This window comes from Ceratotherium simum, chromosome 19, assembly GCF_057802395.1.
Source record: "Ceratotherium simum simum isolate JZ-2026a chromosome 19, ASM5780239v1, whole genome shotgun sequence".
Taxonomy (NCBI): domain Eukaryota; kingdom Metazoa; phylum Chordata; class Mammalia; order Perissodactyla; family Rhinocerotidae; genus Ceratotherium; species Ceratotherium simum.
In genome coordinates, this window is record NC_141918.1 from 49336994 (window position 1) to 49362416 (window position 25423).

General features: G+C 37.7%; 1 protein-coding gene across 5 annotated transcripts in view; it reads right to left on the reverse strand.

Moving 5' to 3' along the window:
- Positions 1-857: 857 nt before the first annotated feature.
- ARHGAP18 (Rho GTPase activating protein 18) overlaps positions 858-25423 on the reverse strand; it is a 173908-nt gene continuing 149342 nt past the window's right edge. For all 5 annotated transcript variants that reach the window (XM_087444079.1, XM_014781217.2, XM_087444081.1 and 2 more), the window contains 6 exons: positions 24883-24965; positions 20581-20787; positions 19728-19868; positions 7458-7582; positions 3579-3640; positions 858-2369 (listed from right to left, as the gene is read on the reverse strand). In XM_087444079.1, the coding sequence (XP_087300205.1) occupies positions 2278-2369; positions 3579-3640; positions 7458-7582; positions 19728-19868; positions 20581-20787; positions 24883-24965 (710 nt within the window). In that variant the 3' untranslated portion in view covers positions 858-2277. The remainder of the gene's footprint in view (positions 2370-3578; positions 3641-7457; positions 7583-19727; positions 19869-20580; positions 20788-24882; positions 24966-25423) is intronic.

Sequence of the window (25423 nt, forward strand, 5' to 3'; positions counted from 1 at the left end):
AGAGTGTAATTGAGAAGAATGACAATAACTCCCTTCAGAGAAGAGGAAGGGCCTCTGAAATATTAACAGGACAACCAGTTTCCTATAAATACCAACTCTCCGCTTTTCACCAGCAACTCCCCTAAGAGTTAGGATCTTTGAGACTCAAAGCAAATATACTTGTTGTTTTTATTTTCCCTCACACACACACAAAAACTAATCTACCCTGAGATTTAAAATTCACTAGGAAAAAAAATTGCAGAAAAAGCATTGGGGTTAATTCCAGGGCACTAATATTTGAGACATCTTTCTTGGTTATTTAAATGCAATACTGTTCAATGTAATGAACTTGGGTCATGAGTTCTAAGCAGCACTCAAAATAAAACAGCATTTTCATATTTATTTACCACCATCTGGTACTTTTTCATGATCAAAGCCCCTTGTGCCCCCACACCCAGGTGCCCAGTAAACGTGTGAAAATCGGCTGACAAGGGCTTTAGGAAACCATTTATGTCGATCATTATATTCACTCCCATCTTTTTTTTGAAGTTGTGCACGCTTAAAACGTTTTAAGCACTTGATTTTGTTTTTATATTGTTAACTGCTTTCAAAAACCATTAATAAAACATTTTGCTAACTTGGAAATTAATATATATTGTCCAAGTCAGAAACAGAATACACTGTGTTTTTAAAAATCCTAAAGAATAGTAATTTACATAAGGAAAAAACTAAGGAAGGAAACAAGTTTCTCTCTGCCACACGTCTTCCCACTTTAAGAATTACACAGGAGCAAGAACAGCCATAAGAGTTTTAACAAAACAAAAATAGCCCATTACACACTCGTGAACACATAGGATTAAAATAATTCCAAGAGAAGATAATTGAGAAAAATGCATTTAATTATAAAAAAATTTTTTAAATAAAAAAGCAATGGCATAAATCACCACAGGGTTATTTAGTGATCATATCCACAGGCTGCTCTTGTAATTAGACGCTAAAAATTTACGACTGCTCTCATTAACAGCATTTTCCCTCCTAGTTAGTGACATAAAGAGCTTCCGAGAATGTGTAATTCTTCCTAAAGTACTGTTAAAAGTCTCATAAACACAGTTTGTGCAACATTCACTTACATCACCTTTTATTTACTACCCTGTAAGCTCATAAAATATTGAACATTTCTCTCTCTCAGTTCATGCTTCTTATTTACAGTACAGAGGCTCATCTCTTGTCACGATAGGTTTGTGCATTAAAATCCCTGGGAATAGTACTTTCCACAGCATTTTAATAAATTTACTCTGATTATTTAAAATAAGTACACAAACAAAAGCTTGTTCATATGACTGTGTCATATCCAGAGGAATAACTCCTGCAAACGTATTGGTGTGTAAAAACATCCCTCTTTCGGTAGAATACATTATCCCTCATTACTGGATTACACTACCATGCATATTTATAATGCTAATATGACAATAGGTAAAGCCAGCTATGACTTCTAAATTTCATTTAGATGAGTACAGTGTACATGACGTGATCTGGCTTTCACGTCTTGTTATCTATAATCCAGTTACTCCACACGGATATATTTTATTTATTCTTAGTATATAAGTATTTAACGGTTCAGTGATAATTGGCAATTTCTGACAGTTCTATTTTCTTGATAGTGGATACGGTTCTGTGCACCTACATCAGATAAACTGAAAAAAATGCAAATCACTTCATGTGATACAGCAGGAAGAAGTGGGATGTTATTGTTTGAACAAATGATTCACAGAGATGAATATTAACATTCGATAGTGACAGGAATACTGTTGAATTCAGGATAAGACATACTGTCTTCACAACTTGCCACACCTGGTATTTGTCATCTTTTTGGCTAAAAAGCAAACTTAATTGGGAAAAGGCACATGTGACAAGGAGAGAAAGATGAGAAAGCATGGATTACTATATATACGATTTTAGGAGAAAAAAGTGAGAGGGAAGAGAGTATATTTTCATACAAAAAAAACTATGTCACATTGAGACACATTTCACAGAGTATATGAAAATAGCCTAGAAGCTAATTAAGCCCCTTCCCTCTCACTCCAGAGATATTTATTTTCTAATAATAATATTAATAATAATAATTAACATAATCCTGGCAGCAGCAAAAATCTATAACATTTTAAGGCTTGAGTCTCAAAATTCAATAGCTGGGCACATTTGAGTAATAAGAGTCCTGTCATTTCTTTTATTTATAAACACTCTTGACTCAGCGAGTATTATTAAGGAAGGCCTGGTGGTTACGTGCAGCTAACTCTTCTAGGATGCCTTTGACTTTATAACCCACTCAGCATTTGGGTTGAGCTGATATAAGTCCTTCATGTAAGTGTCGTCATCGAGGCAGCGTTCTCCTATAAAAAGATGTTACATCAGTTTAATCCAGCGAGGAGACTGGGATACAATTTTAAACTTAGGCCTAATGGTTTAATTCTGAAGTCTTACACTTCAAAATATTTCTCTTCCTTTCCCATCTCCCATAATATTATAAAACTTGATGAAAATATTGGAAAAGTCAATTTAGTAGTCTTTCTCTAAATGAACAGGCTTCAAATTAATTTAAGAAGTTGAAAATACTTTGTGTGATGGGCGTTTAAATAGTTCCTTGAAAGCTTCTTCACTTTTATCAAATGTGGCAACAGTTTTGAATACATCTCAGTAAGAAACCACACTTAATTCCCAATATCTAATAGCAAAATGCAAAAAACAAACATATTAATATTTAAATAATCTTTACTAATAGAGTTAACAAGTCTAGGTTTTTAATGGAGTTGTAATTTACTTAATTTTAAGAATGAGACTTCACATTCCTGTATTCAACTTTCAACATTTACCAACTTTTTTAAGCCCCAGAAAAAATTCTATAAAACTTATCTTAAAATATTTCCAATCCATTTCCAATGAAATGATATTTCATTCATTTGTTAACAATTTCACCTTTAACCATTTTCAAGGGTCAAAAAAAAGAGAAAAAGTTTATTTTAAATTTTAATAAAGAGATGAGTACCATCCACTGATAATTACAAATGGGCAATTAAAATATAAGATGTAGTTAATGTTAATCCGTGTATCCTGTTTCTATTTCCTAAGTTACTAACGTGTTTGTGTTTGTGTGTTTGTGTGTGTGTGTGCCCGTGTATTATTTAATAGGAAATCAATGACGGCAAAAATAACTTCTGCTTTCACTAAAAATATCTAGTAGTCTACCATGATAAAAGTGTTATGTTGGTTTTAGATAAGCTCAACCACTTCCTTTATTAAGATGTGACATAAGCATACAAAAAAGAAAGAAGTTTATCAAAACTTCATTAGCCATTCTAGAAGTGACTCCTATTTCAAGGAACTTGCCTTTGCTGAGCTTCAGCATAGATGGGCATTTGTAAGATGAAGCTCAGAGCCTGAAGAGAAAGGTCAGACCACTAAACAAATCCACAATAGTCACCAACTATCTATAGTGTGCTGTATTTACTTCTAATTTCCTTTTCTCCTCCAAAGACATAAATAATAACCATTGGCAATGTCAAATCAGCATATGGAATACAAAGAGAAAAAAATGTGCTTACCAATATTTCCTCCAACTTCATACAAAGAAACTTCCCCTTTCTTGAGAGCCTGGGCTATCCCACTATTACAGACAAAACAAACTGATTAGTTGTATCATCAGACAGCTTGCAAGTAAATCACTTTAATGTGCTTGGGGAATTCTGGCTTGTACGGAAAATTCATAACTTAGACACACTGTAATTATCTACACATTTGTATTTTTCCATCTGTTAAATGTGCCGAATAGGTAATAAAGATGTCATACCTGTAAATTAAAATAAACAAATGGAATTATAAATGTGAAGGCAAAATAATAAATCAGTATCTAAACTGGTAAAATTAAAAAGGAAAGTAACACAACATTTTAGCTGCCAATAAAATTATTAATTTGATCATCTACTTTGCATAGGGGCCAAAAAGGTCCTCATAATACAATAAAAAGAAATGTTCCTATGTTTGTTTTCACATTGCATTTACTCAATAAACATTTATCATGAGTTTGCTGTGCTGACAACTCCAATAGTATGCAAGATGAATGTGAACAATAGAACACAGTTCATAACCCTTCCTGTGTTGGCCGTCCAAATATGGAAGGTATACACATTCCAAGGAGAAGTAAATATTCATTATGAAGACTTTACAAGTAGGATGCATTTACAGGTTTATCCTCTTCAAAAAGTAAACTCTTTCAGAACATTAGGTTCAAACAATAAAAATTGGTAAAATTCAATGGTTTTCGAAATTCTCTGTATACAAATTACCTGGGAAATTTGCCAAAAATTCGGATCCAGAGCTCTAGAAACTCTGTTTAATATATCTAGATGAAACCTAAGAATCTGCTTTTGAAATGCTCTATAGTGGATTCTGATGCATGGAAAGGTTTGTGAACCACTAATACAAGGCCCAGACGACACACTCCCTGGAACTGAGAAGAGAAAACCAGGTCTGACTTTTATTCAAACTGTTATGAAAAATATAGCACGGTAGAAGCTTTCTTAACCAATCATTTAATGACTCATCTTTGGTTATTGAACTCTGTCTACTCTGCTGCCTGTGGCACACTGGACACCCAGGGCTACGTATGTCCTCAGCTTAAGATCCGCCTGCTGAGTTGTATCCTAACCAAGAGACAACACACCTTGTTTTTAAATTAAATAATTTAATCATTACTGTTTCTATTTAGAATATAGTATGTAACCTGGTAAACTATGAGTATAAAAAGAGTCATTTATCTATGAAGACCAAGTTGAATGTTTGGGGAGACCTGATAGAAAAAAAAAAATCCAGTCAGATATTGCTCTCAGATTGCATCTCCAGTATCTCTCTTCTTGCTCATTTCAAAGAAACCTCAACTGGATTTCCTGGTATATACAAGTTTTCGCATAATGCTAATCAACAAATCCATTATTAAAGAAAAGGCAACAGCCTTTATCAAAGACTTGTGAATGAATGTGCAATTTATTGTACATTCGTTTTATGTCATTCACGTGTTCTTGGCTTCAGTAGAGAAAGTAGGGGAGGAAAAAGATGGGGGAGTAGGGTTTCCAACTGCGCTACACAGGTGGAATGTAAATGGGAGAAGGAGGGGAAGTGGTAGAAGAAAATATACACATAAACATTTATTGAGGATTTCACTTATTAGATGGCCCAGACAGTGCTATGTGCTTCATGGTCAATTTCCTAGTTAATTATCACAAGACTATAACCTAGGCCCTATGATGGTCCACTTTTACAAATGAGGAATTTGAGACTTAAAGAGATTATAAAAACTAGCCTAAGATGAAACAGGAAAAGCTGGCATTTGGATCCGGATCATCTGCCTCCAGCATCTCCAAGCATAAAGAAGGGGGCTGAGGATTGAGGGGCAGAAGAGGCAAATGGAGAGAGAAGTTGACCAGACTTCCCTCTACGGGGAGCAGAATGGGGAGAAGGGAGGAGCTAGAAGAGACCCTGCTCCAGGGGCAGCAAATGCTTATTTAATAAAAACTCCACAAGCAGAAAATCCAAATATGCAGAGGACAATTGTCACAAAGCTGGTGTTGTCTATGAGAATATGCCCATTACTGTCACGTGATACCCTAAACATACAACTAAACTATACAACTTCATCGTCGCATCTTGTGTTATCAGTAAGTAGAGGAAGAAAGTACAGACAAAATCTAGCACTTGGGTCCTGAAATTAAATGCCGTGTAAATTAACCATGGCTAGCCCAGAAGAGACTATATCTGAAGTCTGGCCAGCTCTTCAGGTATACACTCTGCGAGAGGATGGGAAGTCATCCCAGGTGGAAAGAATGGCAAGAGTTGTTATCTACTAAGTCATGGCAAGGAGCAGAGAGAAAGCTGATTAACTTCGTTGAAGTGGAGAGATCCTTTAGGCAGCAAAAACAACCCAGAAATTCCACCTGCTCCCAGGACTTAATCTTGAGAAATTCCAACTGCTCCCAGGATTTAATCCTGAGAAATTCCAGCCGCTCCCAGGCCTTAATCCTGAGAAATTCCAGCTACTCCCAGGACTTAATCCCGAAAAATTCCAGCTACTCCCAGACTCTATACCAATCACCCCCAGATCCCTGCAGTCTCTAGACCCTCTGGCCAATATGGAGAGTGGTAAAGGCCTGCCTTTCAAGACAGAAACCACTGATTTAGAATTCAGCTCCACCGTCTATGAAATGTGTGACCATGCAAAGTCTCTGTTTTCTTACCAGTAAAACAGAAGTAATTAATATTAGCACTTACTCCAGAGTGTTGCTGAGAGAGAAGTTTATGCTGGCTTACTGAAAGCCCAGATATTACCAATAAGCCCCTGTTTTATTTCATCACCATCTGTTAACTGCCCAGGCTCACCTCTTCTCCCAATTTATAAACCCTGAGGGAAGATACTTTAAAATCTATTTTATACCCCTTCCAACATCTAGCAGAGGGCCTTCAACAGAACAGAGACATATTAAACATTTGTGGTATAGTATTAAAATTGGAGAGCTTCTGACAGAAAACTTGACTGAAGCCCTTGAATGTTAGAATGAGGAGATTAAATTCTACATGAGACTGCAACAGAGTATTCATATGCTAAGGTGCCAATGCCGTTGATTTTTCTGTCTTTTTAAGAACAAAATTTAGATTAGTTTATTTCAATGAGTGGAAATGAGGGAGGAAAGCACTAAAAACATAATTTTAGCTAAAAATAAGAATTCAAAGGATAAAAACTGAAAACCCAATACACTTGTTTGAACCTTTAAAATTCAAGAAAAGATATTACAAAATGTCTTGGAAAGTATATGTTCTAATATTATCAGTGAGATGCCAATGGCTTTCAAAGGAGTCCTCCTGCCCCATCAGCTCCAGTCCAGAGGAAGACATTTGGTCGTCGCTAATGAGGACGGTGTGCTTTGTCCTGGAGACTTCAGAGCTCAAGAGACTGGATGTCCCCCTCTCCATTCTTTATACCTTCTGTTTTTCAATTCAAGCATTCCTTTTCATTCATTATATTTCATAGAAAAAGTTGTATCTTTTATTTGTTTGTTTTAATCCCACTGTATCCTAATTAGTGATTTTCCTAACAGCCTACACACAGTAATTAACCTCCAATTAGCATATTCTGGAAAGAATATCGAGTGGTCTCCGGTGCCAAGCCCATTGTAGGCACAGTGGAGGAATGCTCAGACATCCTGCTTGAAACAGGCTCCACTTGAACACAAACTACATCAAATGAACTCAACTCATTCCAACAGTCTCATTGTTAAGTCTGCTCTTCTTTTGCGCTGGAAAGACAAAATTTTTAAGCACTTCATACCACCCATAGCTAAAAAAAAAAAAATAAAGAGGGGAGGGAGAGAGAAAGAGACAGAGCGTGCAAGTGAGTTATGCCACGGAATAATTAAAACAAAACAGGCCTCTACCTTTCTTGGCTGAGAAACCTGGCAAGTACATCACTGGCTTTTAGTTCTTCAGTTAGCTGTATTGCCATGGAAACTTTCGAAAGATGGGGAGCCTGCACTCGAATCACTCCCTGAGGAACGTCAGCCTGCAAAGCAATAATGACACTGGAACAAAGCTGGCAGCAGCTGGAACATGTAACTCTGTACAATGCATTGTATGGTAAGTGTGTTTAACTACCACGCATTTTACTCCACCACATAAAAACCTTAACTACTGTATAATGTAATTTGCTAAATTACATCAAACCTCAAATATCCTCTTAATGGTGATAGGGGAACTTTATAATGCCTGTGCAGTAATGCTTAATTATTTTTAAAGATGTAAAGAATGACAGCAATAACCATTACTGCCATATTAAGTGCTGATTTCTGAGTATTATCTACTAGAGGATGCTTCTTCATGTAGCAATTTATGAAATTGAATCAGAAAGAAGTTAGTTGGTGTGCTATCGCAATGTATGCATTTGAAAAATCTTCTGGCACATTCACAAAATTTCACAAAAAATTTTTTCCCTGAGAGTATTAAAAAACAATGAGATACACTTTTCTAATACATTTGTATTGTGTCTGCTCCTCACTTGGCTAATGGGCTTACACTGTGACCACACTCTTTGAACTTAAGATGACCAATTCTAAATGCTCTGCCCGGAGATGTTGAGAACATTTTATGTATTTGTAGCAATGAAAGATTTTGAGAATTGTAATATCAAAATATCAGCTATGGCATTCGAAATATTAGGCTTAATTAATTCCTAATGGTTCTGCTAAAATAAATACTAATTTATTATTTATAACCATATAAACAGACTTAGAACAAGCAGCATGAAAAAATTATGTTTAAAGATAATGTTTTAAACATCGCAAATACCCTGTTTAATTCAACCAAAATTTACTAAGCATCTACTGAGTACCAGGCATTGTGCAAGGCCTACTTACCTCGTAGATAAATAAGACACAAGTCCTTTACTGCACAATGTTATTTTTGTGCTCACAATATCATTTTTAAGTACGTGATCTTAAATTGCTTTTTTTTTAAAACATAAAGCACAGATATACCATAGGTGGAATTAATGTGATTTCTTTCAAAGTTCAACAAAAATAATATAGCTTTAAAAAAATATATAGCTGCATAAAAATGTAGGTGCCCCCAAAAGATTTAAAATCGCTTCTCAGTAACATCTGAGATGTAGTGTGGGATTAATAAAGAAAAGAAATGATACTGCCTAAGACTGTACAAGGGAGCACGGCGTTGGGTAAGACCACCTTCAAAGGGCTGCACACCTGTGACACCGGTGCAGACACTGCAGAGGGCCTGACACCAACCTCAGAAACCCTGCCACCCCCACTTGACCACGCAGGGAAGGGCCACGGGGCACACTCCTTCCAATCCAGGCAAAGCATTCTGGCTGTCCATTCGCCATCCTGCTGGGCGAAGGACTCTGCATCCTCTCACCCTTCTCTACCTTCTCTTCCTGGGTAGACTGTGCTCAACCTGACCCCTAAAGGAGGTCCCAGTCTCAGCCTGTGCTCAGACCCCTCAACTCTTGCTCCGTCTCTCCTATCCACACTGGACCCTTGGCTGCCTTCGTGGACTTCCAATTTCTGGGGCATGCAGTTTGGCCTGATTCCTTAGTCCAGTCTCTGAATTCCACTTTGCCTCTGGGAGGCAAGTCTAATTTACCTTTTTCCTTGACTCTGTGACAGATTTTATTGTCATTTGTAACATTTTGGAAAATGAGCTGCTTCTTACAATGGATGGGGCATTTTATGTGGTAGGGTTGTTACCTTTTTCCTTTCAAAGCAGTTATTAAACCAATGGTGTATCTCATAACCCAGGGATTATGCCACATACACATCTACCATCTCTAGTTTATAGTCATCCTCCTGTGGGCATTCTGCCTGCTGACCTGGCCTCAACTATCTGTTTCCACATAGGAGGTAGAAAATAATAAGATGGCCCTGACAACTCAAATGTTGGAGTGAAAATTGTAACAGCAACAGTCGAGGCACTAAGTCTGCGTTCATAAAACCCCAATCCACCTTGTCCACTCAGTTAGGGAAACCAATGTTGATATTTTGGATTCTATTGGTCTATTATTATTATTATTATTATATAATTATATGTTATATGCTATATTATAATAATAATTATTATTATATTAGGGATGGCCCTGAATGGTAAATCAGGGTTTGCAGATAGCCACCTACATTAAGCTGATTTAAAAGTTGGGAAATTATGCTCAAGTCCTAGGGCCAAATATCCTCACATGCAGGTTTTCTTTGGTGAAAGTAACAGTGACAAAAAGTGTTCATAATTACATCTCATTCAACCCTAGAATATCAAAAAGGCAGGCAAATCTATGCCAACATTTGAAGTGACATAAGATGATATGATTAAGTTTTTATATATAAATGGTCCATAACAAATGATTTACAAAAGCAAAATGATCCAGAACAGTGATATATTGCCATAGAGAATCCAGGTATGTGGCAACCTTACTCTGCCCCCTGCCTTTTCCCCCACTATTCATTGTGACACATTCTATAGTTTGGATAAAGAAGGCCAGACAAAATTCACTACAAACACCCGAGCTTTCCCACCTTTATGTACGTTCTACTCCCCGTCTAAAGTCTCCCGTTATCCATTTCAAGGCCAAGCTCAAATACTTCAAACTCCACGGAACCTTCCATGATCCACAGGGTCAGAAAGAATTTCCTCCTTCCACAGAAATTTCCACTCAATCCCTTTTATGATGGGGATCCTAATATAAGCCAATTGTATTCTAGTTATATGCCACATGTCTGAGTCACATCTGTAGCCATCTATCAATGTTTACTGATGAAATAAATCACTCAAAAGTATTTCTCACTAAAAATGGTATGCTAATAACAGTAAAATTTCTCTAGAATAAAATGAAGTATACCAATGTGTATTTCCTTAATAGCAAAAAACAGTCTCAGGTACACTGTATAAAAGAAACCAGTTAAGTTGCCTCTATCTACCACATGGTATTCTTTCTACTACAGAGAAAACACAGGAGGGGAAGGAGAGTACAAGAAAGGAATTGAAGACACTACAAGGGATAATTCAGTCCTTTACTCCCACAGGGAGCTACCAACATCTGCGCGCACCTGCCTGAGGATGCAGCCACTTTTCCCCAAGACGTCTTATGAACAGCTTGAAGGCCTCTAATCATACGACCATGGTCTACATTCTCTAACTGAGTTCAGGGATCATTCTTTAATAGTATGGACATGCTTCCATATAAACGCAGCACTGAGGTCAGTGTGGTGTCAGGGTCGCACCCGAGAGCACCCCATCTGACAGAGGAATCCAGAGTCTCTCTGATCATTCGAGTTGGGGAGGAAGAGGCCCAGGTACCCGCTTCTGTGGGCACTTGCGAGTTCCCATGTATATTCAAAGAGTCAGGTGATTGCCCTACCATGGCTTTTGCGGGCAGATGGGGAGTGGCATGGATACAGGTTCCTTATGGCTGTGAAAGAAAAGATTTCCCACACCCTTCCCCTCAGCGAGCAGGAGTGAAGCGAGCCCAGCTCTGGTTCAGCATTAACCCTTCCCAAACTACCCACTGAACCATTTTGACTCATTTCATAGAGAACTGCAGTATCAATGCCCTTAGAAAGCTTTTAATCAGGCCATCAATGGCACATAGCACCTTCCTATGTCAACTGGACACATTCTCTGACAACTAAGAAACCTGTGTTCTAGCAGGGGAGGGTGTGTGTGCACATGTGTGTCATAGGAATAATTCTCAGAGTGTTTATTTCTGTGGTAATACATCCCATACAAAATTCTCACAACAATATAAAGACTGAAAGTCTGACTCAGTCTGGATCTACCATGCCCTTTACTGTTGGAGAAGAAATAAGTCTAACTGAAGATGTAACAGTCAAAGATGAAGAGTTTAAAAGTTGCTTCTGATGTGGTGTATATATACAATGGAATACTACTCAGCCATAAAAAAGACAACGTCCCATTTGCAACAACATGGATGGACCTGGAGGGTATTATGTTAAGTGAAATAAGCCAGACAAAGAAAGACAAACACTGTATGACTTCACTCATACGTGGAAGATAAACTAACACACGGACAGGGAGAACAGTTTGGTGGTTACTAGGAGGAAGAGATATGGGAGGTGGGCACAAGGGGTGAAGGGGCACATTTATATGGTGACTGACAAATAATAATGTACAACTGGAATCTCACAATGTTATAAACTATTATGACATCAATAAAAAAAATTTTTTTTAAAGGTTGCTTCTGGAAAGTTTTTCCTGGATATCTTGACAAGGGTGGACAAATGATATTTACTAAAGACAATAGACAATAAATGATGCCAAAGCTCTTGTTTAAATGGTGTATGACAATTACTATTAAGTTCCAGAATCATGTGGTATCAAATACTGAAGCTATTAGTATACTAATTACATTGAGCTGCCAAGCTTTGAGTAGACACAACATGCCTGATCATTAAGGCAAACAGTCTGTTCTTAACTTGAGCCATAATAATAACTGAATCTCTGGATAGTATAATCTTTGTAACCTTCCTATTTCACGTTTTTTTGTCTTAACAGCCGTGACTCTGTCTCTCTCTCTCTGCTTTTTTTGGTGTGCTTGTGAGCTGAAGTTATGTGATGTGCAGCAAGACTAGAGAAGAGCAGTATTTGACTAACACACAATTAAAATTTAGTCACAAAGGATTTTACAACTTACAAAATGTTAGTTACTTTCTTACACATGCAAAGACTGTTATAAGAGAGAAAATGATCTCATATGGTCCTCATACATAGTTTTACTTAGTGACCTAACATATATTTTTAAAAATATGATTTTCTTGCTTATTTCGTTAAGTAAACAATGATTTTTTCATCAGGTGTAAACACTACATTGTATTGTTCATATTTTGCACTCCAGAGATTAGAAATTTAATGTCAGACCTTTAGAGGAGACATTAACTCCTCTTCTTTTCACTAAAAGCTAATTTAAATGTAAAGCTGACATTTTTAATGCTACAGGAAAACCTTTTATCTTCAAAAGGGCAAATCAGAAATACAGCTTTCTCAAAAAAAGGCCAGATATTACTCACATTTTAGAAAATTAAACAAGGACATTTTAGCAAGGTATCTTAAACTAAAATGGCATATCCATCGTCTTAGTCTGATTCGAGGTGGACATGTAGAAGGCATTCTCTACCATCTTGAGCTGTCCATGTTCTGATTATAATTGGGCCTTTGTCATCCAAAGGCTTAAACTTTCATCCAACTCACAGATTCAGCGAATTTTAAAGAAAGGCCTGAAATAACTTCCATAGTTAATAAGCATTTAATTTACAATGAAATAAGTTCTGATACTTTTCTCTTTCAATAAGGATTTTTTATGCACTATAAAGAGAAATCAGAGAATGCCTTAAAAAGAAACAAGATTTTGTGCTTGATATTATAATTTGATTTTCCATATGGGTCCCCAAGTAGATCCAGACACTGTTTCCAGACCTAAAGCAGATGCTTAAAACAATACCTGCAAAGATGCTCCAGGTCAGAGCTCTTAAATGAAACCAGAGATGGAATTCTAAACAGAGTGGTGACTAAAGACATACAACCTCAGCCATGAATGACTCAGAGTCCACACTGCACTGCTGCCAACTCCAGGATTCTTCTGGAGAAGATGACAGAAAGTGGCAGCAACAGATTTCTTTTCCATGTCCAAAGACCCAACCCTTAAAATGTTACAAGATGATTCTGGAGATTTTAGCAAGTCACATAAGCTCTCTAAAACTTGAGTTCCTTGACTGTAAATTCAGGGTGCGATGCTGGATCATCCTGAGTTAACAGTGAAGTTAACTACATGGGAGAGAGCTTCTGTTCCCTCCACTAATGAGGGCAGAGGTGGTGAGCAGCCTGGCTTATTTCTCAGAATCTCAGAGCCCCGCTCTGTGCCCACACTCTCTCATAAATGTACAGCTTCTGTTTACTTTGAGAGGTGAGCTTGAATGAGAGAAGAAAAACCATACACATATCTAAGTCCACCATGGAACTTGAAACCTGCGTGATTCAGCAATTCATAACCGATGCTCTTCAAAGCTGCCCTAGATCCTTATTAGTCAGAGATGCAATCTGAGGTATTATGGGTGAAATGATGGGATGTCTCATTTCCTTAAAAATACTAAAAGGAAAAAAGGTGTGGGAGACAAGATGGAATAAGATCAGAAAAATGTGTTTGATTGTTGGTGATGAGTTTATAGGGGTTCATATACTATTCTACTTTTGTGTATGTTAGAAAATCCCATAGTAAAATTAAATATATGTACACACACACGCATATATACCAAATGGGGGAAAATCACCCTTACCGTTTTTATACAATACACACGTCAAAGTCCTGCCCCAGGACATTCTGACTCCGTGGGTCCAGGGAGTGTCTCAGTTATGTTTTTGCTTGTTTTTTGTTCTTTTTTTTTTTAAGTAATACTAAAGATGTCCCTATTGCATACTTCTGGTTAAACACCATTAATCTGGTCTTACCCTCTCATTTTATAGAAGAAACTGAGGTCCAGAGAGATAAAAATGACTTGTCATTCATGCCTCATTAATGGCGGAACTAGGACTATATCCTCAAGCCACATGACATCTGGTGTGTGATGTGCTTGTGTGTATACATGCGTGCGTGCACGTGTTTTGTGTGTGTGCATGCGAGTGTGTACGCTATCAATCACAACTATAAATTGAAGGCTATCAGAAAAATGGTTATTTTTAATAGTCTACAATTTTGTTATTTTTCACCAAGTGTTTCCTCCTGCTGTAATTACCAGATAAGTCTCTTCAGTATTGGAGAAATTCACATTTGTACCAAACAATTCATATGCTGTAGTCATTAAAAACATTTGTCTTATTAAGTAGATTGAGTATGTCCCTTACAACCTGGTTCATACTATTAATTTACCTAGTCAAGCTTGTCTTAATAACATCAATGTCTGATTATATATAGTTAGTATTAATAGCATACAGAGTACTTTAAAAAATATTACCTTGAAGAATTTTCATGATCTACAATCTCTTGTCTTTCACTCTTTAATCTCTGGCAATCTGGTTTCTTCCATCAACAGTCACTTGACAATGTTTTTGGAGAAAGTCACGACTGACCTTCCAAATGCAAAATCCGGTGGACCTCTATCCAATGTTAACCTCACTCAATCCCTCTGTAGCATTTGGTACTACTAACCAAGCTCTTTTACTGACTTGACTCTTCCTCCCCAGGCTTCCAAGATGCTACAATCTTCAACTTTCTCTCACTTCCTATTATTTCTTGGCCTCTTTTACCTGCTCCTCTTCCAAGGCCCACTACTAAAATATTTGTTTCCCCCAGAGATCTCTTTGCCTTTTAATTCTCTTTCCCCATATATCCACTTTGTGTAATAGGAACCACTCTGTGGCTTCAACTACAATCTCTATGTTGATCCCAAATTCCCACCTCCAGTCTGGCCACTCCCCGAGCTTCAGGCCCATGTAGCCAATGTTCACACAGGCATGTCGACCCCAAATGTCAAAAACTCACTACCTCATCAAAAGTCTGCTCCTTTTGCTTGATCCTCTATCTTGATGATAAAGTCACCCAAGGTAAAATCAGCAAGTCATTCTAGATTCCTCCTTCTTCCACACTCCTCACATCCAATCGGTTTCCACATCTTGTGGGTCCTACTGGCTCACATTTGACACTTCTTTCCATTCGTCTTGCTGGGCCTTGGCCCGGCCCAGGACTGTGTTAAAAGCTATATATTTAACATATGTTATAATGGCAGTAACACATGTTCACTCTATTAATACATGAGCCCAGAATTTGGGTATACATCTTTCTCCGAGTTTTTCTGCAATCTATGGGGAAATAGAGGATAATGGTAAATAGGCCCTGATTTAAAGTTATACAGATTTTGTTTCAAATTCTAGCTCCACCATTTCTAATCAAGATAACCTTAAATAAGTTATTTAAGGCTGCTGATCCTCACTTTCCTGATCTGTAAAAAATGAGACAATGATATACTCCAACTAAACTACCATGAATATCAAACGAGATGATGTTTGCAAAATGTTTAGCATCATGTCTCACCTCTGGTAAGCATTCAAAATAATGATAATTATTACCCCTTATAAATATAGCAATATACTATTCACTGGTTTGTAACTTCTTTCAACATATTATGAATGTTTTCTGATGCCAATACATACACTTGTACATTTTCTTGGTATTTCATTACACAGATAATGCTATAATATATTTAATCATCTCTATCATTTTGGATTATTTCTAATTTAGGCCAGTATAAAGAGAATGGCGATGAACTTAAGCATACCATTTGCATGCTTATCTTATTTTTCCCTTTGAAAGAATTTCTGAGTCCAGTGGGGAGCATGGTTTTCAGGCCTTTGCCACATGCTGCTCTCCAGAAGGATTCTACCAATTTATATACCCCCATCAACACTGAAATTAGCCACCATCGCCCACCTAGCCTCCTATCTTTCACTCCCGTGATCTTTCCTTCACCTGTCATCATGGCAACGATTCTAAAATGCAAATACAAGCATGTAACTCCTGGGGTCACAACTTTCAGTGCTTCCTGTCATATATTGAATAGAAGCCTGGCTCCCCCTTGAGCCCCATTCCAGCTTTCCTCTGCCCCTGCCCCTCCACGCACCTCACTGGCCAGTATGACCTAATTTTCCTTCCAAATACCCTCAAACTTCCCCACTTAGATATCAAATACACTCAGTAGGCCCCAGATGAAAATTGTGAACCTCTCTAAGTGTCAATTCCATTCTCCCAACTTCTCAGTTCAAAAAATTTCAAGTCATTCTTGACTTCTTTCTTTCTCTTACAACTCATATCATCATTTTGACATCAAGAAATCCCAACAAGGGCTGGCCCCGTGGCTTAGCGGTTAAGTGCGCGCACTCCACTACTGGTGGCCTGGGTTCAGATCCCAGGCGCGCACCAACGCACTGCTTGTCTGGCCATGCTGGGGCAGCGTCCCACATACAGCAACTAAAAGGATGTGCAGCTATGACATACAACTATCTACTGGGGCTTTGGGGAGAAAAAAGGAAAAAAAAAAAAAAAAGAAATCCCAACGGCTCTACCTTCAAAAAATATTCGGAATCCGACTGCTACTCCACCTGCAGTGCTAATACCTGGTCTCTCACATGGATCACTACATGAAACTCCTAAATGGTCTCTTAGAGTCTATTCTCAACACAACAGCCCAAGGGATCATTTTAAAACATAGTATAGCTTTTCAAGCCTTTGCTCAAAACTCTGCAATAACCCCATTTCCCCCAGCATGAATCCAAATTCCTAACGATGGCCCACAAGGTCCTATGTAATCTGGTCCCAATGTCCCTCTGCCCTCATTTGATACTACTGTCCCCCTTGCTGGCTCCATTCCAGTCACAATCACTCCTTGCTAGTCCTCAAATACCCCAAGCAGGTTCCCGTCTTAAGGCTTTTGCACACACTATTCTCTCTGCTTAGAAGGTCCTTCCTGAGATACACACCCAACTCATCTAACTGCCCTCCTTCACGTCTTCACTCAAATGAATAATACTCAGACCACCCAACCCAATATCGGCTCCCCCTCCCCATTCCCCTTTTTCTGCTCTACCGTTTTTATTATTTTTAGAGCACTTACCACATACTAACATACTATGTAATTTACTTATTAGATTTTTATTTATAAAATTGAAGCTGCACAAGAGCAGTGATCTTTATCTCTTCTGTTCAATAATGTGTTTCAAATGCCTAGAGCAGTGCCTGGACGTAACAGGCACTCATCAAACAGTTGTTTAACAAATGAATCAAACATCCCAGGTGCTTTCATGCTCCATAGTTTCATGCTACACCTTCAAATGACGTGGGGGGACAGTCAAGAAACACGGACCAACAGGACAGAATCGGGGGGTGGCTTATCACCAAGTAGACGGCCTTTGTTTCATCCAAAGGGAACAGCTGCTACTCAGATCCAGGCAATTGTTACCGAAGGAAAGCAGGTCCCCTATCGCGTGGGGACATGGGATGCCCCTACATTCAATTTGTCAAGTCAAAATGGAAGTCCAGACTTTCATGTTCAATCTTTTAGTTTTAAAATTCTGGAACCAATGGAAGCCTATGCAGAAGTTAGTGACTCACGACATGTCCCTGGTATTTGACATTATCTTGTAATTTATTTGCTGTTCTGTAATTGTTTTCTGTGTATATTTACTCTCTCTAATAAAATGATAGCAACTGGAAAAAAATTCTGGCAATTGACTCAAATTTTTCAACCAAAGTGACAGGCCAAATGAACCTCCACTGTGGGCCATTGTCATCAACGGGCAACCACTCTGCTGGGAAGCTTCCTCTGCTGGTGAGACCTCTCTCTCCACATTGCTGCCTGAATGACACCTACGTGTTTTTCACATCTCAGTCTCCTCCCCAGTGAAGCCTCCTTGATGCTTACTTCCTGTTTTGTAGTGCAGGGCACCTTGGTCAGGATTCTAAAACACACCTCTAGCTCCTCTGAGCTCAACCCTTCCCCATCCCTCTCTTAGCTCCCTGAGGGGGAACACCAGGCCCCACCTCCCTTTGCATACCTCACACAGAGTGGGGCTTGGCACCAAGGAGGCACTTAGCAGCATTTTGTCAAAAGAATCACTGAATTTCTCAGAAGAGAAAATCAAAACTCAGAGAGATGAAGTGACTGCTGATACATCATAAAACTGAGATTGAAATCTAGGTTTAAACCTCAAGCCTTAAAATGACAATACGGCTTCTAATTAGTACAGAGATGATCTTGGACCAGCTCTCATCTAATTAACCCAAAAGACAAACTAAAGAAATCCAAGTTAATGCTGTTCTTCTGTCGACGACAAAATTATTTAAATGTTCCATCTCCAAAAAAAGTAACTTTTAAATTTCTGTCTAAGGACTTATTATTTAAAAGGTACAGCACAAATTTTGTTTCCTTAGATACATACTGTGAGTATCACGTTATAATGCCTTACAAAAAAGTCTATAAAGTCACCTAAGTTAATACGAATAAGCAGGGCTACGAAACAAGAAGATAGTCACATATTTATAATGGTTTTAAAAGAAATAGAACATTCTACTTTAAACAAAAATGATATCTCAAAAACCCCTTCTAACCTATGATAATATCAAGCCCTTTCTCAAAAAATATAAACACTATTTACAATTTTCTTTTATTAAATTTTGTTTTTAAAGATACTTAAAAATTGATGAAAAAATGTTTAAGGCCAAGGAATGTTATTTTGTAACAGCAAGAGTTATAAATAAATACAGGAGAAAAAAAATTTTTTTTTAACAATTATTGGATCCCTAAGTAGGCCAAAGCAGAAAAAATCAGACAAAGGCTGACAATTGTATTTCCACATTATTCCACAAGATGTCAGCATGTAACTGAATAACCTATAAGGTAGTGGGGGGTGTCTTCACCGTAAATAGAACAATAGAAACCCTTTCATTTCATGATCTTAAGGTAGAGCTTTGGTAACTCACTTCACAATGTGTTCTCACGTATATATCATTATTTTAAACCCAGTTCTTAATATATTCTTACAGCAGTTTGTAAACACTGATATTTACGTATTTCTTTTTTGAAGCATTTAAATTTTCTTTGTTCCAATGTAACTCTCTCCAAATTCTCATAATCCAGTCAAGAATCTTTAAGTATTTACTGAAGCCCAGGAAGGATCCTAGGTACAATACGAACATTGACCTATTTGTCTGTCTGGGTTAGCTATTTTCCCCCATTTTACAGACAGGAAAATTGAAGAAAAAACATCAGTGGTTCGTGCAGAGGCTTCCTGACTCACTAGACATTACACACTCAGTGTGCAACCAGAGTCTGCATGGAGTCCTTTGTCTGTGAGGGTGTGGGTGTGGGTGGGTGTGTGCTGAGACATTCTGGTCCTGTTATCTTCCTTTGTTCCCCACTAACAGCTCACAGGCTGAGTCACCAACACCTGAACAACGTCAGTACTGATCCTTAGTAGTAGAGGAGTATAGTTATCATCATTGATGCCTTTAATTTACAGGTAGTATCAGGACCCAGTAAGTATGTAGAAAGTCACACTACAAAAACATGTAAGACTCTTTGTTGTACTTGTGATATTAAAAACTATATTGAAATCTGTATCAATACATATCTGCAAGTTTTTCTTACATCATTTGTAGTCTTATCTTGCTTTTCATATTTTTCTCGGTCATAAGCCATTTTCTTCAGCAATTTCTTCATGGCTTTTTTATCTTTTCTATGATTTTCGGTGTTTTGCTTCCTCACTTGGTTGACAATAAACTTGGGAATCTGTGAAATGAAATTAAGTTTGGGGAGGAAAAAGAAGTGGCACCATTTTAGACTATGGAAATAATTACCTTTATTTCTTAAATTTGGAGAGAAGTAAAGATTTTGTCTATTTGATAAGACTATGCCATTTTACACGCACTATTCATTAAATTTGTGGAAAAAAAATGCATCATATTATTCTTTCACCGTGTATACAGAGAATTCATATGACTCAATTTACCACTCACTGTTTAAGGTTCAAAAAGAGGTGTGGTCAAGTTCAAGGACACCGTGGTCATCTCCTATGCTTCGTATGACAAGAGCGGAGACTACCTGGGGTGACTGGCATTAGGGGCCACCACCTTGGCCACTGGTCCCTTTAGCAGCCACCTATCTACAACCTAGCCTCTAGTTAACCTGCAGTCCCCTTCTAATAACCAGCTAGTCTCTCCCGTCAAAAGAGAAGCTCATCAATAAATAAGAGCTGATGGGTATCTAGCAATAATCCAGAAAAAAACGATCCTCAGAAATTATATTAGCAAAATAAAATATTTTAGAAGTATAAAATTGAAACCATGAAATAATGTTGGTATTTAAAAAATGGACATTAATTTCTTAAAAAACTACATTTGAAATCACCCAAATCAGTTACCTTTTTATAGAGAATATAACAAAAAGACTTCAGAATCCAGATATCATGACTCATTAACAGAGTTTAAAAATATATACTTACTGTCCACAGAAGGTTTTGATACTTAATCAATAAGTGCATGATATTAGCTGTCCCAGATGCCATTACAAACTCCTGCTGTTCGCTGGACTTCAAACCGAACGTGTGACACATGAAGAGGTTCGGGGCCATGACCATTGCTACGTTCATGACTGTCATCTTATTTTTCTCTTTACTGTCTATGACTCTTTGGAGAAATTCAAGCAATGCCTGCAACAAAAGTGACTCTTTTGGATTTGTGTTGTACGTGAAGATAAGAGAGTAAAGCACTGTAACACATGGGATTTTTATTTAGTTAAAAAAATAAGTTGTGCATAACCACAGTCAGCTAGCCACATCCAATGGGCCTTGTCATCAAAGCTTCTCCATTTGGTTACCGAGATGGTTCTTTGTTTCTACTAAGGACTATGGCACTGGATGGGAAATGAGGCAGAGAGGACACACATCTGAACTAGGTGGTGGGAGAGGAATGGAGAAGTGTCAGACCTCTAGCCTACTGGAGCCATGGAGCACTGAAAAGCAGTTTAACATAAAATATTCACTTGCTTCAGGAAGTGCTGTACTTTTATCTCTAGGACTTAAAAAAAAAAAAAAAGATTCCCTTAAAAAGGCTCATTCAACCTCAGGCTAGTGCTTTAAGGCACTCAGCAGCTCTGAGAGGAAATCTAAAAAGAATGGAGATTGTGATGGGAAGGAAGGGAGAATAAAGAAAGACCAAAGAGAAGAGAATTTGTAAAAAATGAATGAAGGATGAACACATGAATGACAGAAAGAAAGAAAGAAAAGGAACTCTTCACCAAAAAAGGCTAAATGATGTTCCGTTTGATGCCACTCACTTCCCACCTCTATTGCCAGCACACTTGTGTCCTCTGAGCCTACTTCCACAAAAGCCACAGCAGCTTAGATCACCCTCCTCCCAACAGGGCTTAAGACTTCATGCCTCCTTTCGCCTTCTTTCTTAAATTAATTCTGGTCTAGAACAGTAGTAACAGTAACTGCCCAGGTAGTCGATGTTCTCTATGCATGAGGCACTGTTTTAAGCACATCATAGAGATCCTCTCGCTTAATCCTTACTGGAGATAGATGTTGTAATTATCCCAATTTTACAGATGAGAAAACAACATCTATGAGAATGTAAGTAATTTACCAGAGGTCATATAGCTAGCCAATGGTGGGGAAGGAATTTAATTACAGGTCTATCTGGCCTTTGTTTCTGGACTCTTAACTACTAAAAGAGTCATGTTTTCATATTTAGCCTAAAATCTCTACCTGAAAAAGTTCAAATAATCTATACCTAAATGGAAAAAGAAAAAAACAAACACTGGATTCATCTCTTATAGGATTTCAGGTGGAAAAAAGTTCCTGTAAGGGCTAAGAGGTTGATCTTAAATCAAGTTTAGCTGCCATATAGACCCCCAAAATTTGAAACAAACTAAAGGCATAGCGTTAATATCTAACAATGAGATTTATGCACCTAATTTCTGATACAGTGCTCAGAAAGTTAAATCGTAATCCAAGCATAAGGTTACACAGAAACAATATCTTCTCAAATGAGGACAAAAGATTAATTGGTGAGTTTTGGAAAAAATAATTAATTTTGTTCCAGAGACCAGAATAATTATTCAGGGACCAGCGTATCTCTTTCTTTATGAGCATAAATTACAGAAATTAAATAATAAAACAGTTTAATTGTGGTGTGCATATGCAATAAGATTATTCAAAATATCACCATCAGAATATTAGAATGTGTGTGCGTAGATATGAAATTAACAACATATATAATGAACTTCCTAAAAAGGATAAACAAATGCCAATAATTACATTAACACGAATCCCCTGTTGATATCTTAACATCAGTCTTCATTATTCCTCCATGTCAAAGATAGGTATGATCCTTGGTCCAAATGCACAATAATCCAAGGTAAAAAAAAAAAAAAAAACCAAATCCTGGTCAAGCGGCTTCCCCAAAGACACCTGTAGCTTTAGGCTTAAACTAGGACATGGTGTTTAACACGGCGCCTCTTAACCCTTAGGTGTGCTGTAGCAATAGTCTGCACAGTCACACACATGAGACTGTCTCTCTAAACGACAATTGACAGAGTGGCGCCAGAACTCAAAAAATTGGGGAAGTTTGCGTTAAGCTTTCTGAAATTACTTTGGATGGAGTTTCCCTTCTCCTTTACAGAACTACATTTGACCAGTTTATAAGGGTTTATTCCCTTAGACATTTGGTCTGCTTGTTGCAATGTTTCTATTATTAGAATTCTTGTTTGAAACCTTCACCAGAGCTGGCTAATTAAGCTACTAAAGCTCAAGTAAATTAGTAAAATTACTTGCTTGCATTTTCCCTTTTTTTACCCCAAAAAAGTATTTCCCACCTTATTCATAAAATTGTGCTCCCGGTAAGCTTATATGCAAAAATTAAAACTACTCAAAATTTAAAAATATATTTTTTAATATAGAATTTTTGAGGGCCGGCTCCGTGGCTTAGTGGTTAAGTGCGCGCGCTCTGATGCTGGCGGCCTGGGTTCGGATCCCGGGCACCCCCCAGGGCACCACCTCTCCGTCCAACCCGAGCCCGAGTCCCACGTACAGCAACTAGAAGGATGTGAACCTACGACATACAACTGCCTACTGGGGCTTTGGGGGGGAAAAAATGAATAAATAAAATCTTTAAAAAAAAAAAAAAAAAAAAAAAAAAGAATTTTTGAAAGAATGTGCCTGGGACTTTGAAGACAAAGTCCAAAAGAAGAGTTCAAGCCTCACCGAATAGTAACCATACTAGAATAAGTGTTTCCTCCCAGAAGTATGTGAACTCATTGGAATGCAGGCGTATTTTAAGTAAATCATGTGTCTTTCAATTCCCACGTTACGGTGGTCATTCACAGGGCCATCACGAAGACAGTCATCTTTATGTGAATAAGATAAATATTCTCCTTCCTCTTTCTGGGTGGTTGAAGCCCTGTGTTAAGGGCATGGCTGACAAGCAGAGAACAGACTGGAAATCTGTCCCCACTCTGTCCTGGGCTGGATGTCCCTCTTTCAGCCAGTCTACATACCCTTACACAGCAGCCCGGGTCACACGACATTTGAAGGTAACCCTTTCTAGAGTTGGCCTCTGTCTCCAAAAGAAAACAAAATCTAATGCTGCTTTCTCCGTTACTCATTTAACAGTCAGTAAAGCAAAAGACTTTGTTCTGACTTAGTCAAGGGAATAACTCTGGAAGTTCTCCTGTAGTGAGGTAGTGTTTTGACTCCAGTAATCCTCACAGGCTGTTTCATCTAGAGAAGTTGAGTATTAACATTCATTCCAGGAGCATGAAAGAACCATCACTCACCTAGTTTCAGTTCAAGGAGTCTCAGTGAGGCACAGGAAAATGTTCCTGAGATTTACCAACTGGTAGTTTTGTTTTCTTGACTTGATATTTCATTTTAAAGAGAAAGAAACTCGGGGGTAGAGGGGCAAGGGTGCCACGCTTACATGTATAAAAAAAAATTTTAAGGCAATGGCAAATCTTAAGGTAAACACTCTTTCTAAATTACATTTTTAAAAAGTTCTCTTTCTTTTATGAAAGTTTATAATTAAACCTTTTACAACTTACTCTATAAACTTTTGCCATTAAGAAAAATAAATCAATGTGGAACAACCTGCTGATTATTATAAAAGCCTCAGACAACACTTAAAATAAATGGTATTAAATCATATGAAGATTAGACTAAATCGCTTTGAAATGATGATATAAATCAGAAACTCAAGGTAAACCCTTAGAGAAACAACTAGAATTTGTTTGAGTTGGTCTGTCTTTTGGCTAATAAAACAATTTGAAGTCATCATTACGACTTACTTCAAACTCTACTGCTTGGAACTACAAATAAACGTAACACCTTTAGACAACAGTAGGTTATATGTGATAAGCCTTAGGATTTTCTTTTTACACATTCATTTTTCACCTCACTAATATACGTTCATTAAATAAAATTTGGAAAATGCAAAAAAGTAAAAAGAAGATAAAACCAAAAAGCACCCATGTGTCCATTAGCAAACGAACCTCAATCATCTGTTTTGGTAGAAGAAATGTTACAGTAAAAATTAAAAAACACCTAATAACACTATTAACATGACTAACCCAGTAAATAAATTAATGAAGAGTTAAAGACTTTCACCACCTGTCCTCAAAAATAGGTCTTTTCTGTACAGACTACTCCTAACATTTCCACCATAACATCACATGGTTTCGTCACACATAATGAACAATTACTCTGTTTGGCTCTGAGGGATGTTTAACGTAAATGAATCCATCTGACCTTCAGCGTGTCTCTGTTCGCGTGGGGCAGGAGGATGACAAGAAGGTTCAAAGCCTGTAGCTGCTGCTTCTTGGTTGGAAGATCTGCAGACAGATTAAATAAATCTGAACTCTTTTCTTTACTGAACATTTCTCTTTACTTTCTTTTTTCATTTTGTAAGAAAAAAGTTATTTGGCATAAACCTCCCTGTGAAATGTAAGACACAACGGCTGAGCAGCAAGCCTTGTTGCGAGTGTGTTTGTGGAAGATGGGGAGAAGCAGCTGCCACTTTAAAGCTTTCTCTCTCTCCGAACGCTCACTTCCAACTGCGATCATATGACAGGCGGCCTTATGTTTGCAGACACACAACAGTGCTTTGGAAATAATTTTAACTTCTGCGTGATAATTATTCCCCAATGAAAAGACATAGAAGACTGAACCTTCTACCACATGGAGTTGGGGTGCCTCTGTAACAGTGAAGTTTGTTTCTTTACTGGAGAGTGAGCAAATTACATGCTAAGAGTCCATCAATTCCCACAAGAATATGTCAGACAGAGCCTTG